An 18,484-nucleotide genomic window follows, 5' to 3' on the forward strand; every position below is an offset into this window, starting at 1 on the left:
GCTCAGGGTGCGTGCAAAAGTCTGCAGAACCCGGGATTGGAATGGGAAGGGCTCACCAGGCGTGTCCCGGACGGAATCAGGTTGGGTCCAAGCGCTCAAGCGCTCTTGTGTAGGTCCTGGCACCAGAGTCTCCACCCTGTCCTCCCGCAGGAACTGCATAGGACAGACTTTCGCTATGAACGAGGTGAAGGTGGCAGTGGGGCTGACGCTGCTCCGCTTCCGCTTCCTGCCAGATGACAAGGAGCCGCGCAGGAAGCCGGAACTGATCTTGCGCGCTGAGGGCGGGCTATGGCTGCGGGTGGAGCTGCTGAGCAGAGACACTCAGTAACCCTGTGTAATATCTAGTCACTCTCCTCTGCACAATTCAGAAAAAGCGGAGCCTCACCGAGAGCCAGCAAGGGGCGCGGAAGGACAACAGACTCTGGGAGCCTGTGTAGGGCTGCTGTCTTGAGTCCAAGAGCCTTTCTAGGTGACCCACAGGGCCCGCAGACTGATGAGTGTTGCACCCAAGCTGAAGGAAGGCCTTTATTCTTTTGGCCATAGGGAGTCACCATAGATGTTTAGGTTTTTTGGCAGATTTGAGGCAGTTTTCTTCTTTTCTTGTTTTTGAGATAGGGTCTCAAATTTTAGTGGATACAGCAGGCTGGCCTTTAACTTGCAGCAAATCTCTGGCCTGACCACCTGAGTGGCAATTAGAAAGTGCGCCACTGTGCCTGTCATATCTGAAGACATTTTTTTATTAGAAATGATGGGAAGTTTCCCAGGAGATAAGTCTGAGAGCTCTTCAAAATGATGTTAAATGATGTCCAAGGCTTGTGATGTCTAAGACCATTGAGGCAGCTTAAATTTAAAATGACATCACACTGCAGGCTCCCTGTGTGGTGATGTCCTTTCAGGTTCCCACTTGTTCTTCCTTGGGCTGGGGAGGTGGCTTAGTGGGGAGACAGGAGGATCCCAGGGCCTCAGTGGCCAGCCAGTCCTGCTGAATCAGAGCTCCAGGTTGTAAGAGACACTGTCTCAGGAAATAAGGTGGACAGTGATGACTGAAGACACCTAAATAAACCTCTGGCCTCCTCATGAGCATCACTGATCACTGTATGTGAAACACACACACACACGCGCGTGCGCGGGCGCGCGCGCGCACACACACACACACACACACACACACACACACACACACACACACACACACAATTCTTGTGTCTCTTCTAGGATTTGATTTTCCTCCTCCAACCAGGAAGGACTTAAAACAGTTTCATGAGTTGAAGACTGATCTTGGCTATGTTGAAAATTTGAGGCCAGCATTGCGAGACCTTGTCTCAAAACTTAAAAACCAGAGTTTACATATCTTTGGCTTGAGAAATGACTTTAGATGTGCTGGAGAGATGGCTTAGAGGTTAAGAGCACTGCCTGCTCTTCCAGAGGTCCCGAGTTCAATTCCCAGCAACCACATGGTGGCACCAAGTAATGGGACCTGATGCCTTCTTCTGGTGTGTTTGAAGACAGCTACAGTGTACTCATATACATAAAAAAAAAATCTAAAAAAGAAAAAAAGAGAAATGATTGAAGAGCAAACGTGTTTGATTTTTAAAAAATTCTCTTGTGTTCTGTTCTTTTTTATGGTTGCCAATGTTCTGTTTTTCTTTTCCTTTTTATTTGTTAATTGATTTATTTTTTCCATTTTTGAAACATTGGGTATTTCTTATTTACATTTCAAATGTTATTCCCCTTCCTGGTTTCCTGTCCTTCAGCCCCCTCACCACTCCCCCTCCCCTTCTATAGGGGTGTTTTCCTCCCCATCCACCACCATTACTGCCCCTCCAAAATTCTTCTACACTGGAGGTCCAACCATAGCAGGACCAAGGGCTTCTCCTTTCATTGGTGCCCAGCAAGGCCATCCTCTGCTATATATTCTCTTGGAGCCATGGGTCAGTCAGTATATAGTCTTTGGGTAGTGGTTTAGTCCCTGGAAGCTCTGGTTGGTTGGCATTGTTGTTATGGGTTTGCAAGCTCCTTCAGCTCTTTCAGTCCTTTCTCTAAATTTTCCAATGGGGTTCCTATCCTCAGTTCAATCGTTTGCTATTAGCATTCGCCTCTGTATTTGACATGCTCTGGCTGTGTCTCTCAGGAGAGATCTATAACTGGTTCCTTTCAGCATGCACTTCTAAGCTTCATCAATCTTATCTAGTTTTGGTGGCTGTATATATATGGGCCACATGTGGGTCAGGCTCTGAAAGGCCGTTCCTTCCATCTTGGCTCTAAACTTTGCCTCCTTATCTCCTCCTATGGATATTTTTGTTCCCCTTTTTAAGAAGGGGTGAAGCATCTGAATTTTGATCATCCTCCTTGAGTTTCATATGGCCCGTGCATTGCATCTTGGGTAATTTGAGCATCTGGGCTAATATCCACTTATCAGTGAGTGCATACCATGTGTGTTTTCTGTGATTGGGTTACCTCACTCAGGATGATATTTTCTAGTTCCATCTATTTGCCTATGAATTTCATGAAGTCACTGTTTTTGATAGCTGAGTAATATTCCATTGTGTAGATGTACCACATTTTCTGTATCCATTCCTCTGTTGAAGGGCATCTGGGTTCTTTCCAGCTTCTGGCTATTATAAATTAGGCTACTATGAACATAGTGGAGCACGTGTCTTTGTTATATGTTGGGGCATCTTTTGGGTATATGCCCAGGAGACATATAGCTGGGTCCTCAGGTAGTGCAATGTCCAATTTTCTGGGGAACCTCCAGACTGATTTCCAGAATGGTGGTACCAGTTTGCAATCCCACCAAGAATGGAGGAGTGTTCCTCTTTCTCCACATCCTCGTCAACATCTGCTGTCTCCTGAGTTTTTATCTTAGCCATTCTGACTGGTGTGAGGTGGAATCTCAGGGTTGTTTTGATTTGCATTTCCCTGATGACTAAGGATGCTGAACATTTCTTTAGGAGCTTCTCAGCCATTTGATATTGCTCAGCTGAGAATTCTTTGTTTAGCTCTGTACCCCTTTTTAAAATAGGGTTATTTGGCTCTCTGGAGTCTAACTTCTTGAGGTCTTTTTATATTTTGGATATAAGCCCTCTATCAGTTGTAGGATTGGTAGAGATCTTTTCCCATTCTGTTGGCTGCCATTTTGTCCTAATTACAGTGTCCTTTGCCTTACAGAAGCTTTGCAGTTTTATGAGGTCCCATTTGTCGATTCTTGATCTTAGAGCATAAGCCATTGATGTTCTGTTCAGGAAATTTTCCACAGTGCCCATGTGTTTGAGACTCTTCCCCACTTTTTCTTCTATTAGTTTGAGTGTATCTGGTTTGATGTAGAGGTCCTTGATCCACTTGGGCTTAAGCTGTATACAGGGTGATAAGAATGGATCGATTTGCATTCTTCTACATGCTGACCTCCTGTTGAACCAGCACCATTTGTTGAAAATGTTATCTTTTTATCATTGGATGGTTTTGACTCCATTGTCAAAGATCAAGTGACCATAGGTGTTTGGGTTCATTTCTGGGTCTTTAATTCTATTCCACTGATCTATCTGCCTGTCTTTTTACTAATACCATACAGTTTTTATCACTATTGCTCTGTAATACTGCTTAAGTTCAGGGATAGTGATTCCCCCAGAAGTCCTTTTATTGTTGAGGATAGTTTTAGCTATCCTGGGTTTTTTGTTATTCCAAATGGATTTGCAAATTGTTCTATCTAACTCTATGAAGAATTGAATTGGAAGTTTGATGTGGATTGAGTTGAATCTGTAGATTGTTTTTGGTAAAATGGCGATTATTACAATATTAATCCTGCCAATCCATGAGCATGGGAGGTCTTTCCATCTTCTGAGATTTTCATCAATTTCTTTCTTCAGAGACTTGAAGTTCTTATACAGATCTTTCACTTGCTTGATGAGAGTCACATCGAGGTATTTTATATTATTTGAGACTATTATGAAGAGTGTTGTTTCCCTAATTTCTTTCTCAGCCTGTTTATCTTTTGAGTAGAGGAAGGCTACTGATTTGTTTGAGTTAATTTTATACCCAGCCACTTTGCCGAAGGTGTTTATCAGGCTCAGTAGTTTTCTGGTGGAACTTTTGGGGTCACTTAAGTATGCTATCATATCATCTGCAAATAGTAATAGTTTGATGTCTTCCTTTCCAATTTGTATCCCTTTGTCCTCCTTTTGTCTGATTGCTCTGGGACGACTTGGAGAACTATATTGAATAAGTAGGGAGAGAGTGGGCAGCTTTGTCCAGTCCCTGATTTTAGTGGAATTGCTTCAAGTTTCTCTCCATTTAGTTTAATGTTAGCTACTGGTTTGCTGGATATTGCTTTTACTATATTTAGGTATGGGCTTTGAATTCCTGTTCTTTCCAGGACTTTTATCATCAAGGGTTGTTGAATTGTGTCAAATGCTTTCTCAGCATCTAATGAAATGATCATGTGGTTTTTGTCTTTGAGTTTGTTTATATAATGGATTATGTTGATGGATTTCCATATATTGAACCATCCCGGCATACCTTGGATGAAGCCTAATTGATCATGATGCATGATCGTTTTGATGTGCTGTTGGATTCGGTTTGTCAGAATTTTAATGAGTATTTTTGCCTGGATATTCATAAGGGAAATTGGTCTGAAGTTCTCTTTCTTTGTTGGGTCTTTGTGTGATTTAGGTGTCAGAGTAATTGTGGCTTCATAGAAGGAATTTGGTAGTGCTCTGTCTGTTTCTATTTTGTGGAATAGTTTGCACAGTATTGGTATAAGGTCTTCTATGAAGTTCTGATAGAATTCTCCACTAAATTCATCTGGTCCTGGGCTCTTTTTGGTTGGGAGAGTTTTAATGACTGCTTCTATTTCTTTAGGAGTTTTGGAGATGTTTAAATGTTTTATCTGTTCCTGGTTTAACTTCGGTACCTGGTATCTGTCTAGGAAATTGTCCATTTCCTCCAGATTTTCCAGTTTTGTTGAATATAGGCTTTTGTAGTGCGATCTGATGATTTTTTAAATTTCCTCAGATTCTGTTGTTATACCTCCCTTTTCATTTCTGATTTTGTTAATTTGGACACACTCTCTGTGCCCTCTGGTTAGTCTGGCTAAGGGTTTATCTATCTTGTTGGTTATCTCAAAGAACCAGATCTTGGTTCTGTTGATTCTTTGTATAGTTCTTTTTGTTTCTACTTGGTTGATTTCAGCCCTGAGTTTGATTATTTTCTGCCTTCTAATCCTCCTGGGTGCATTTGCTTCCTTTTGTTCTAGAGCTTTTAGGTGTGCTGTCAAGCTGCTGATATATGGTCTCTCCTGTTTCTTTGTGCAGGCGCTCAGAGCTATGAGTTTTCTTCTTAGCACAACTTTCATTGTGTCCTATAAGTTTGGGTATGTTGTGCCTTCATTTTCATTAAATTCTAAGAAGTCCGTCCTTCCTTCCTTCCTTCCCTCCTTCCTTCCTTCCTTCCTTCCTTTCTTTCTTTCTTTCTTTCTTTCTTTCTTTCTTTCTTTCTTTCTTTCTTTACCAAGTTATCATTGAGTAGAGTGTTGTTCAATTTTCATGTATATGTGGACGTTCTTTCCTTATTGTTGTTATTGAAGACCAGTCTTTTTCTGTTGTGATCTGATAGGATGCATTTCTTTCTTCATGTATGTCTTGAGGCCTGTTTTATGAACGACCATATGGTCAATTTTAGAAAAGGTACCATGAGGTGTTCAGAAGGTATATCCTTTTGTTTAAGGATGAAATGTTCTATAAATATCTGTTAAGTCCATTTGGTTCATAACTTGTTAGTTATTCTGTTTAATTTCTGTTTACATGATCTGTCCATTGATGAGAGTGGATGTTGAAATCTCCTACTATTATTGTGTGAGGTGCAATGTGTGCTTTGAGCTGTAGTAAGGTTTCTTTTATGTATGTAGGTGCCCCTTTATTTGGAGCATAGATCTTTAGGATTGAGAGTTTATCTTGGTGAATTTTCCTTTGATGACTATAAAGTGTCCTTCCTTGTCTTTTTTTATGACTTTTGGTTGAAAGTTGATTTTATTCAATATTAGAATGGCTACTCCAGCTTGCTTCTTTGGACCATTTGATTGGAAAGTGGTTTTCCACCGTTTTGTTCTGAGGTAGTGTCTGTATTTGTCTCAGAGGTGTGTTTCCTGTATGTAGCAAAATGCTGAGTCCTCTTTATGTATCCAGTGTGTTAATCTATGTCTTTTTCACAAGTCCACACATTCCTAAGACATGTGAGGGGAGTCCTTAAGTGTGAGGTCTTCGAAGCAACAAACAAACTAAAACCCCACCTACTAAAGTATTTATAATGTACACAGGCAGTATATAATCCCAGTCTAGGAGAGAGTAATGGGGGCATTGAAAGGAAAACTAGGAAAAAATAACTAAAAAATGTAAGACTGAAATATACAACAAACATCCATGTAGCTTCATATCCAGCATCTGGGACTCTTGAAGGAGTCATCAATGCTCCAACATCCTTTGGGAGCCTTGTCCCATCTGCTGCAACTTTGGTGGGGGGGAGTTACTCCCACTTTGTGTCTGAAGGATTTCATGGTAGATACCTTATTCTCCTGGCATTTCCCATTATTCTGGGTTCTCCTTGTCCACTAAGCATTCAAATTCTTAGCCCTATGCAGCACCTGTCAAGGCTGGTCTGAGGTACCTTACCTAGCTTAAGTGGCTTTCTGGTCATCTAGTTCAAGCATTCAAGTCTCCCAGTGCTCTCCTATCTTTCATGCTTGCAAAAGCAGTGGTGTATGACATTGTTGACAGGTTCTGCTGCCTCCATTGGCCTCTGTGTGCCTTTAAAGTTGATCATGGGAAAATGGTTCCCTAGGTGCCCATTTTGTTGAAGGGAATCACTTCAGCAGCATTCTCAGTTCAGATTTCCTTCTTTTAAATATATATCTATACTATTTAAGCTGAAGCTCTCAGTGGCTGGGGTCTTGCCTTCAAGGCACCTGCTCTACTGTCCCAATCAGGATAGGAGATTTCTCTTTAATGGGTTAATCTTAGCACGACAGCTGTTTTCTCCTCAATCTACCCACCCCCACCTTGATTGTACCTTCAAACTCACATTGCTTTCTGTGCATACTAAATATTGTCATGTCTTCCTGTTCTGCTCAGTGCCCTTTCACAGTAGACCTGGGCAAGAGTAGTGAGCAGTAACTATAGCAGAGCCTGAAAATATCCCACGCTCAGGTTTCTGCTGCCAATCAAATCAGCCCATGACTTGAGTCCAGTCTCATTTAAGTTCTCAGGAGTTGAGCATAATGAAGCCAATGGATGTCGTGTGGTTGAGTTATAGAGGACTCCTGTTCCTCTTAGAAATTTTACTAAGCACATCTTCATTGTCCATATTTCCATCAAGATTGAGGTGCTCTGAATTATAGGTCAGAGATTCACCAGTCTGACCATGAATAAGTTTTAGCCAATAAGAATTAAAGGCATGAATTTTTCTCAATATTCTTTAATGAGAGTGTAACCTCTCCTGTAGTCCAGTATCTACCATATGTCGTGGGAAAGAAAGTTCATTAAAATACATGGGGAAGTGGACCTGTTTAGAAATAGTCCTTTGGGGGTGACTCTAATCACTGTTGTTCTCAGTCCAGTCCAGTAGCAAACACCACACATGAAATAGCAGCTGCAGCCCAGTCCTCTTGGCAGACACCACCCAGGAACCAGCAGCTTCAGTCTAGTGCAGTCTACTTGGTAGGCACCACACATGAACCAGCAAGGGCAGTGCAGTCCAGAGGAGACCAAGAGACTCACCAACCATTCCACATCCACCGCAGAAGCAGCAAGAAGCAGCAGGAACCTCATGAATTCTTTCTTGAGTTTCTCTATCAAGATAGTCACCATTATTGATGCCCAACAACACAATGTAAGGCGAAACACTGAATGCTTGTCATCAGCAAGGAACAAAGAGGCAGAGCAATGCGAATCAATGCTCTGAGGACACATTCATATTTCTTCTAAACATTACGTGTTCTTTCAGGTGTCTGCTATAGCAAATCATGCTTCCTCTCGAGTCTGCTTCAAGAAGTCATTCTTTCCCATGTGTGCTTTAGCAAAAGATCCTTCTACCTGTGTGCCCCAGCAAAGCATTATTTGATATAACCTTCTTTCCAAAGAAATAGTAGTTTCCATTTCTAAGAGGCTTTGTTAAACCCTGGCCATCACCATGGATACTGGCCGTGTCCATACTTAAACCTCATGCACAGAGAATGGTCATAAGTTACATTAGTCAGGGCCTTATAAAGGCAAAACTCAGAAGCCTACCTACTTCCTCTCCTTTTGTAATCAGAGTAAAGCACACATTCTGGCATACCTCCTGATACATGCTTCCTGACTACATGTGATCAAGCACATCCTGTGTAATGGGCAACTGACCTCATTTACAGAAGACAATACATGTGGTTTGTTACCTTACATGAACAATAGCTGTAGAGAGAATATCTTTTGTGGAAACAGTTCCTGTCAGTAAAATAGCTGTTGGCCTATTAGCTTATACTGGGAATAGGAGGTAGAAATTCTCGTAGGGAGAGAGGAATTCTGGGATAGAGTCAGGTGCAGGAAAAGATTTCACCCTGGACTCAGAGTATATGGACATATGAAAAGGAGGAGTGGTAACCAACCATGTGGCACACATAGTACAGAATAAATGGATGGTATAAATTACCAGCTGCTCATGAAATGAGCAAAAGCTAATGGTGTAAGCATTCATATATTATTATGTCTCAGAGCCGTTATTTTGGGAACTGAGCCATGGGTGGTAGAGCCTGTGGTTGCAAACGGCCCATAGGATTCCAGGAAGTTATCTCTCCTTGAGTAAGTAGGACTTACAGGCTACAGGCGTTTTTGTTTTATAGATTACTTAGGAAATTTAAACCTAAAACATAACATTAGCCCCCATAGTCAGAATGTTCGACTCAGATCTGCTTATAGTAATATATGGATTTTCTTACACATTTCTTGAGGGAACCAGCCCCAAGTTCCTCCTTACCACATAGTCAGGTTATCACAGCAATGACCTCCTACCTCATACAAACCTCTTGCCTCAGTTACCTATCTCTTCTCAGTGAGAAAATAGCTGGAAAAGTAAGTCAAGAAAGGAAGGGATTCCTTTGACTCACAGTTGAAGGGTCCAGTCTACCATGTTGGGAAAGTTGTGGTGGCAGGGGCATGAGACAGCTGCTCCCATGATATCATAAGGAGGCAAAGAGACTGGTGGGTGGTAATTCAGGTAATTTTCTTATTTTTGCTTATCCAGGGAACACAGTTCTGGGATGAAATTGCCATGTCCAGAGCGTGTCTTTGCTCTCATTTCAGACTTTTCTGAAAGTCTATTATAGACACTCCCATTATTTAGCTTCCATGGAGATTTTAGATCCAGAAAGATGACAGTGATGGTTGACCAGAATGATACTTATTATATGTAGCTCAGGGTTGCCTTGATTCTTATTCCTCTTGCATCAACCTCTCAATGAATATAGGTGTTCTTCTTGGTTTATTTACAGTTTAACAGGTTTATTTTTAGAAACCGGCATCGGTGGTTATGAGGTTGGCAAGACCAAAGCCCTAGGCTCAGCTGTAGGCCTTCAGGTGGATGCTAAAGCTGTGTTTTCAGATCAGACTTCCTTCCTGATTCTTAGAGCCAGTGTTTGCTCTCTGCTCCTTCCAATATTCACAATAATCTGAAGAGGTCGCCAGTTTTTTTCTGGTATTGACCCCTATCACAGTGTGAGTTTCTGTGTGTGCAAAAGGAATTTGGTTGGGACACGGTACCCGCACTCAGGATGTTAATCAGAGCAAGGAAGGAAGCAAGAGTATACTCATAGAACAAGAGCATGTGAAGCCCAGCAGTAATGGCCTCAGCCCTGTGTGGGTTGGTCTTCATACTTCTCTGATTCCTGTAGTGGCCTTTCTTGGGCCTCCTCCCCTGTGAATTGTTTTGGAAAATGGTGTGCATTTCTCAGCTTCCCATATTTCCCAAAGGTCCTTAAAGTTGAAAATAGTTATGTTAAAATGCTAGAATTTCATATATGTGTAAATGATAATTACTGAGGCTATGGGATTTCTGAAACAAAAAAATGCCTATAATCTGTAAGCCCCTTGCCCAAGCATAGATACTTCCTGAAATACTGGAGTCTATTGTTTATGGGAACTAACAAGCCACATGTTTTCACTTCTCTAAACAAGTTTGCCCAAGTTGGGCAAAGCCCCAACCACTAGGATGTGCTTTGTCGGAGGCAGAAGATGTGTATATGAGAAATACATCATGATATATGCTTGCCACTGATTGACCCTAATAGGAAATGTGGAGAATTGCCTTTTAAGCCCCTGCAAACTGCAACTCATGGCCATTTTCTGGAAATCAAGAGATGGACCTAGTGTGAGACTTTCCGTGGCTTTCTAAAGCTCTGGCCGGGTTATTACTTTGAGGTAAGGGTCAGTAGATATCTTGGCACCGAGAGGAAGGTTCTACTTTTGCCCATTGCCATTCCTGTTCTCCTAAGGGATGGGGTATTTCTGATTTCTTTTGACAAGTGGAACCACCATCACTGTCTGTTGACACCTGCCTTCCACTTTGACAACCTGGTGCTTTGAGTGAAGATTTTAACCAGAGTGTGAACATCATACACATGAGTTCCTCAAATCCTGGGTTCCATGTAGAGCTTTACTGAAAAAATGAATGGCTTCAGATGCAGGTTGTCTGAAGGTGCGGTTCTATAGGTGCCTTGTGGATATCAGTTTTCCTTTCCAAGCCTTAATATTGCCTTCTTTAAAATGAGAATGATCATCTGTATTTTAAAACTGATCAGGATAATACCATGTAGTCGTGCTCCTAGAATGTAAATGGGGCTTATAGCACAGCAGTATGTTCTCCCTTTTGTAGAAGTTCTGGAAAGGCAACATGTTAACACTGAGTATTGCACAGCAGGTCTTACTACTTAGTTTACCAGTCTTGATTCACTGCCCTTCAGCTGAGCATGGTGACAGGCTGTTGTATTTTCAGCTCTGGGGAGACTGAGGCAGAAGAATTGTGAGTTCAAGGTCAGTCAGGTTTTAGGTAGAGTTCATTTCTAGCCTAATATGCACAAGGCCATGGTTTCTATCATCAGTATTGAGAAAAGAAATAGCTGTGCTAGTCTCCGTATGCCAGCCACACCTTCTTCATCTCTTACCATCTTGAGGGAATCATTGTTTTTTCCAGAATAGAGATACTGTTTCCAAGACAAGAAACAGAACGCTTAGTGTCTCTGCAAGCCACATTTCTTCACCAGCAGCAACGGGTCATTTCCACACGACTCTTCAGGCAAGAACAAGTTCTCAGTTCAGTTCAGACTGAGGAAAATGGGCTCCACTTTCCAGTACACTGCCTGTCGAAATTTCATTTCAAAGGCTGAGGAAGGAGGAATTATGAATACTTAGGCCCATTTCTGTAGCTGCTTACCACTGTGCTAATGATTGTGGCAAGTACTGATAACCCTTATTGAGTGCCTACTGCATGCTAGTTCTGTGAACTATATGGTCTGTTGCAATTACTGTATTGATCTGAGAAAAAGGTGGCAATGACAGTGCATTATAGATGATGAATCTTAGTGTCATAGAAGTTAGGGTGCCCATCCACGTTCACCAACCATAAGAGAGTATGAGTGGTGGAGCAGCCACTGAAGTATGGCTTAAAGGGCACTAAATAAGCTTAATTAGGTTGTTGGAGGATAAGGGCACACAGAAGGTGGAGTTAGCAGAGAGCTCCTGACCCCTAACCTTGCATGTTCATTTGCTAGTCTCATTTTTGTTCCCATCCAGTCTGTTGTTCTCTGGGGTCAGAGCAAGTGAGGTAGAAGAACAGGAGGCTGATTCTAGCTGGAAGGAAACATTTGTCTTGAATTTCAGTTTGGGTAGGGGTTCAAGGATCCAAGGCACAAGCCCATCCTTGGTCTCTTTTCTAAAGGCCAAGTGGAAGTGTCTGTTCTCAGAGGGTAGTGCCTGTCTGGAAATATTTGAGAATCTCACAACCCTGGACAGTCTGCAGAAATGCCTCTTTAGTCTTGACAGCAACTGTCAGGAGTGAGTTCCTGTCTTGAGCCATGGACCAAGAAAGATGGTTGGGGGAATGGCTGGAGATGGGAGCAGAAAGGACTCCCTGAAGGAGCTGCTTGAAAAAGGCCTTTGCAGAACAAGAGGAAGGGAGTGAGGGAGTGAGGGAGTGAGGGAGAGATCCTTCTGGACAATTACAGTTGTATGTGTAGAGCCAAGAAGGTGCCAACAAACATGTAGGAAAGCCAATCAAGGAATACCTTGTAAACAACGTTGGAGGATGTATTAGATTTGTGTGTGTGTGTGTGTGTGTGTGTGTGTGTGTGTGTGTGTGTGTGACAAAATATGTAAGCTAAATACATAGAAAGGACAGACACATTTTGTCCTATGGTTTCAATCCATCATGATGGGGAATGACAGGGCAAAGTAGCTACCACCATGATAGCTAAGAGGCACAAAGAGAATTTGTTCCTGTTAGATCCTGGGAGCCTCTGGCTTTCCTGGCCTCTGGGACATTCTAGTGTCTACCTCTAGTTCCCCATTCCCCTCTGCTACATATTTATATTCGATTTTCTTACCATCTGTACTTTTTTCCTGTCTCTTCCAATACTTTATCCTGCCTGCCCTGTTTATTCTCTTCCCCTCCTCTCTTCCTCTCAGGTCCCTCTCTCCCTCTACTATAGGGCTAGCCAGAGCATGAAAAGGAGATCAAATGGATACAAATTGGGAAGGAGGAATCAAGATATCACTATTGTCAGATGATATGATAGTATATATAAGACCCAAAAAAGTTCTACCAGAGAACTCTTACAGCTGATAAACAACATCAGCTGAGTGACCGGATATAAAATTAACTCCAATAAATCAGTAGCCTTTTTTTACTCAAAGGATAATTGGGCTGAGAAAAAATTAAAGAAATGACACCCTTTGCAATAGTGACAAGTAATGTAAAATATTTGGTGTGACTTTATATGGGCAAATGAAAGATCTGTATGACAAAACCTTCAAGTCTCTGAAGAAAGAAATTGAAGAAGACCTCAGAATATTGAAGGATCTTCCATGCTCTTAGATCGGCAGGATTAATCTAATAAAAAAATGACCATCTTACCAAAAGCAATCTACAGATTCAATGTAATTACCATCAAAATCCCAACTCAATTCATCACAGAGATAAACCAATTTTCTAATTCGTCTGATAGGACAAAAACCTAGGATAGCAAAAACTATTTTCACCAATGAAAGAACTTCTGGGAGAATCACCATCCCTGACTTCAAGCTGTACTACGGAGCAATAGTGATAAAAACCTCATAGGAATAGTACAGAGACAGGCAGGTATATGAATGGAATAGAATTGAAGACCCTGAAATAAACCCACACAACTATGGTCACTTGATCTTTGACGAAGAAGCCAAAACAACCCAGTGGTAAAAAAGACAGTAATTTTTCAACAAATGGTGCTGGTTCAACTGGCGGTCAGCATGTAGAACAATGCAAATTGACCCATTCTTATTTCATTTTACAAAGCTGAAGTCCAAGTGGATCAAAGACCTCCCCTTAAAACCAGATATACTGACTCTAATAGAAGACAAAATGGGGAAGAGCCTTGAACACATAGGCACAGGGGGAAATTTCCAGAATAGAACACCATTGGCTTATGTTCTAAAACCAACAATCTACAAATGGGATTTCATGATATTGCAAAATATGTGTAAGGCAAAGGACACTGTCATTAGGATAAGACAGCAACCAACAGATTGGGAAAAAATCTGCCAATTCTACATCCCATAGAGGACTAATATCCAAAGAACTCAAGAAGTTAGACTCCAGAGAATCAAATAACCCCATTAAAAATGGGGTACAGAACTAAACAAAGAATTCTCAACTGAGGAATATTGAATGACCGAGAAGCATCTAAAGAAATATTCAACATCCTTAGTCATCAGGGAAATGCAAATCAAAACAACTCTGAGATTCCACCTCATACCAGTCAAAATGGCTAAGATAAAAAACATAGGTGATGCTCTTACCCCTCTTGCTCTTTGTTCTTTGCTGCTCTTGCCCCCTTCCCCATCCTCAGCCCCCTCAGTCATCCCCTGCCCCCTCCACGTGCCCATGGCCCACTGCCTTTCTGCTCTTCTATTCGCTCATTAAACTTCTCCACGTGGGAAAAAAAACATAGGTGACAGCAGATGCTGGCAAGGATGTGGAAAAAGAGGAACAATCGTCCAATGTTGGTGGGATTGCAAGTTGGTATAATCATTCTGGAAATTAGTCTAGTGGTTCCTCAGAAAATTGGACATAGTACTACCTGAGGATCCAGCTATACTAATCCTAGATATATATCCAAAAGATGCTCCAACATGTAACAAGGACACATGCTCCACTATGTTCATAGCAGCCTTGTTCATAATAGCCAGAAGCCGGAAACATCCCAGATGTCCCTAAACAGATGAATGGATATAGAAAATGTGGTACATTTACACAGTGGAGTACTATTCAGCTCTTAAAACCAAGGACTTCATGAAATTCTCGGACAAATTAGTGGAACTAGAAAATATCCTCCTGAGTGAGGTAACTCGGTCATAAATGAACACACATGGTATGCACTCACTGATAAGTGGATATTAGCCCCAAAGCTCGGAATACCCAAGATGCAATTCACAGACCATATGAAGCTCAAGAAGAAGGAAGACCAAAATGTGGATGCTTCATTCCTTCTTAGAAGGATGAACAAAATGCTTATAGGAGTAAATACAGAGACAAACTGTGAAGCAGAGAGTGAAAGAAAGGTTATCTAGAGACTGCCCCACCTGGGGATCCGTCCCATATACAGTCACCAAACCCAGACAATATGGCTGATTCCAAGAAGTGCTCGCTGACAGGAACCAGATATGGGTGTCCCCTGAGAGGCTCTGCCAGAGCTTTACAGATATTGATGAGGATGCTTGCAGCTACCATCTGACTGAGAACAAGGTTCCCAATGGAGAAATTTGAGAAAGGATAAAGGGGTAGGGCAAAGAAAAAAAAGAGAGAAAGAATTTAAGGAACTGAGGGTTTGCAACCCCATAGGAAGTACAATACCAACCAACCAGATATATATCCCTGGCACTAACCCAAAGAGTACATATGGAGGAACCCTTGGCTCCAGACACATATGTAGCAGAGGATGGTATTGTTTGTCATCAATGGGGGAGAAGCCCTCAGTCCTCTGAAGTCTCCTTTCTACAGTGTAGGGGAATGCCATGTTGTTGATTTGGGTGTGGGTGGATGGAAGTGGGAGCATCTTCATAGAAGCAAGGGGAGCAGGGAGGAGGGCTGGGAGAGGAGGGGAAAGTGAATAACATTTGGAAGGTGAATACATAAGATATCCAATAAAATATATACAAATATAAAAAGTAAAAAATTGAAGAAGACCTCAGAATATGGAAAGACCTTCCATGCTCATGGATTGGCAGGATTAATCCAGGAAAAAAAATGCCATCTTATCAAAAGCAATCTACAGTTTCAATGCAATTACTGTCAAAATTCCAACATAATTCTTCATGGAGATAGATCAATTCTCTACTTTGTCCGCAATAACAAAAAACCAAGGATAGCAAAAACTATTCTCACCAATGAAAGAACTTCTGGGAGAATCACCATCCCTGATCAAGCTGTAGTACAGAGAAATAGTTTTTAAAACCACATGGTATTGGTACAGAGACAGGCAGAGAGATTAATGGAATAGAATTGAAGACCTTGAAATAAATCCACACACTTATAGTCACTTGATCTTTGACAAAAAGCCAAACTGTCAAGTGGAAAAAAAAAGACAGCATTTTCAATAAATGGTGCTGGTTCAACTGGTGGTCAGTATGTAGAAGAATGTAATTTGATCCATTTTTATCACCATGTACAAAGCTCAAGGCCTAGCATCAAGGACCTCCAGAAAAAAAAAAAAAACAGATACACTCAAACTTATAGAAGAAAAAGTGGAGAAGAGCCTCAAACACATGGGCCATGGGCAAAATTTCCTCAAAAGAATACCAATGGCTTATGATCTAAGATCAAGAATGGACAAATGGGATCTCATAAAAATTGCAAAGCTTCTGTAAGGCAAAGGGCACTGTCATTAGGAGAAAAACAGTAATCAACAGATTGGGAAAAGATCTTAAGCACTCCTACACCCATAGAGGGCTAATATCCAATATATACAAAGAACTGATGAAGTTAGACTTCAGAGAACCCCCAGTGAATGGGATTGTTGGGGGGAGGGCAGTAATGGGGCAGGATGCAGAGGGAACACCTACATAGAAGGGGAGGGGGAGGGGTTAGAGGGATGTTGGCCTGGAAACCGGGAAAAGGAATAACATTTGAAATATAAATAAGAAATACCCAATTTAATAAGGATGGAAAAAATGGTGTACAGAGCTAAACAAAGAATTCACAGCTGAACCTCACTGATCCCGGCCTACAGCTCCCTCCTCCCAAGCCCCGTGGGAGAGAAAGCTCACCGCCCGGACAGGTGGTCATTCCTGAGACTGCAGAGCGGAAGAGACCACCAATACTGCCCACCCCTGCCCACATCCCTGGCCCAAGCTGAAACTGTATATGGCCTCTGAGAACTGGAAGATAGGGGCACTCAAGCAGCAGGTCCCCTGCAGCCCAGACACCGCCTGGATCTGAAGGGACCCGGTGAACAGCTCCCTGTACCAAAATCCCTTGGGAGGGAGAGCTAAACCTTCAGAGGGGCAGACAAGCCTGGGAAGCAAGAAGGGATTGCCCACATTTCTGACTCCAGAGGAAAACACCTAATGCCATCTGGGACACCGGGGAAAAGGCAGCCCTTCTGGCTGCCGCCCTCACAGAGAGCTCAAACGCAGCCCCCCAGGAGTGACTTCAGCCCCAGGACCAGAGTTAAAACCAACTTTTCTGCTCCAAGTGACCTGCCTGGTGGACTCAGAATACACTCCCACAGGAACAGCTGAAGACCAGCAGACAGGAAAGACTACATGCCTGAAAGCAGAACACTCCGTTCCCATAACTGGCTGAAAGAAAACAGGAAAACAGGTCTACAGCACTCCTAACACACAGGCCTATAGGACGGTCTAGCCACTGTCAGAAATAGCAGAACAAGGTAACACTAGACACAACCTGATGGCGAGAGGCAAGCGTAGGTACCCAAGCAACAGAAACCAAGACTACATGGCATCATCGGAGCCCAATTCTCCCACCAAAGCAAACACTGAATATCCAAACACACCAGAAAAGCAAGATCTTGATTTTAAATCACATTTGCTCATGATGATGGAAGACTTCAAGAAAGACATAAAGAACTCCTTTAGAGAAAATCAGGAAAACATAAATAAACAAGTAGAAGCCTATGGAGAGGAATGACAAAAATTCTTGAAAGAAATACAAGGAAACACAATCACACAGGTGAAGAAATTAAAAATGGAAATAGAAGCAATAAAAAAGGACAAAGGGAGACAACCCTGGATATAGAAAACCAAAGGAAAAGACAAGGAGCCATAAATACAAGCATCACCAACAGAATACAAGAGATAGAAGAGAGAATCTCAGGAGCAGGAGATTCCATAGAAATCATTGACACAGTGGTCAAAGATAATGTAAAACGGAAAAAGCTACTGGTCCAAAACACACAGGAAATCCAGGACTCAATGAGAAGATCAAACCTAAGGATAATAGGTATAAAAGAGAGTGAGGACTCCCAGCTCAAAGGACCAGTAAATATCTTCAACAAAATCATAGAAGAAAACTTCCCTAACCTAAAGAAAGAGATGCCCATAAACATACAAGAAGCCTACAGAATTCCAAATAGATTGGACCAGAAAAGAAATTCCTCCCATCACATAATAGTCAAAACACCAAATGCACAAAAGAAAGAAAGAATATTAAAAGCAGTAAGGGAAAAAGGTCAAGTAACATATAAAGGCACACCTATCAGAATCACACCAGACTTCTCACCAGAGACTATGAAAGTCAGAAGATCCTGGACAGATGTCATACAGACCCTAAGAGAACACAAATGCCAGACCAGGTTACTGTATCCAGCAAAACTCTCAATTAACATAGATGTAGAAACCAAGATATTCTATGACAAAACCAAATTTACACAATATCTTTCTACAAATCCAGCGCTACAGAGAATAATAAATGGTAAAGCCCAACATAAGGAGGCAAGCTATAAGCTAGAAAAAGCAAGAAACTAATCATCTTGGCAACAAAACGAAGAGAAGAAAAGCACACAAACATAATCTCACATCCAAATATGAATATAACAGGAAGCAACAATCACTATTCCTTAATATCTCTCAACATCAATGGACTCAACTCCCCAATAAAAAGACATAGATTAACAAACTGGATATGCAATGAGGACCCTGCATTCTGCTGCCTACAAGAAACACACCTCAGAGACAAAGACAGACACTACCTCAGAGTAAAA

At 41.8% G+C, this 18,484-nt stretch overlaps 1 protein-coding gene across 2 annotated transcripts in view; it reads left to right on the forward strand.

The window, feature by feature from the left end:
- The window catches only part of Cyp4f37 (cytochrome P450, family 4, subfamily f, polypeptide 37), a 39,297-nt gene extending 21,413 nt beyond the window's left edge, over positions 1 to 17,884 (forward strand). For both annotated transcript variants that reach the window (XM_039080045.2, XM_039080046.2), the window contains one exon: positions 151 to 17,884. In XM_039080045.2, coding sequence (XP_038935973.1) covers positions 151 to 328 — 178 coding nt within the window. In that variant the 3' untranslated portion in view covers positions 329 to 17,884. The remainder of the gene's footprint in view (positions 1 to 150) is intronic.
- Positions 17,885 to 18,484: the final 600 nt, after the last annotated feature.

The sequence above is a fragment of the Rattus norvegicus genome, chromosome 7 (assembly GCF_036323735.1).
Source record: "Rattus norvegicus strain BN/NHsdMcwi chromosome 7, GRCr8, whole genome shotgun sequence".
Lineage (NCBI taxonomy): Eukaryota > Metazoa > Chordata > Mammalia > Rodentia > Muridae > Rattus > Rattus norvegicus.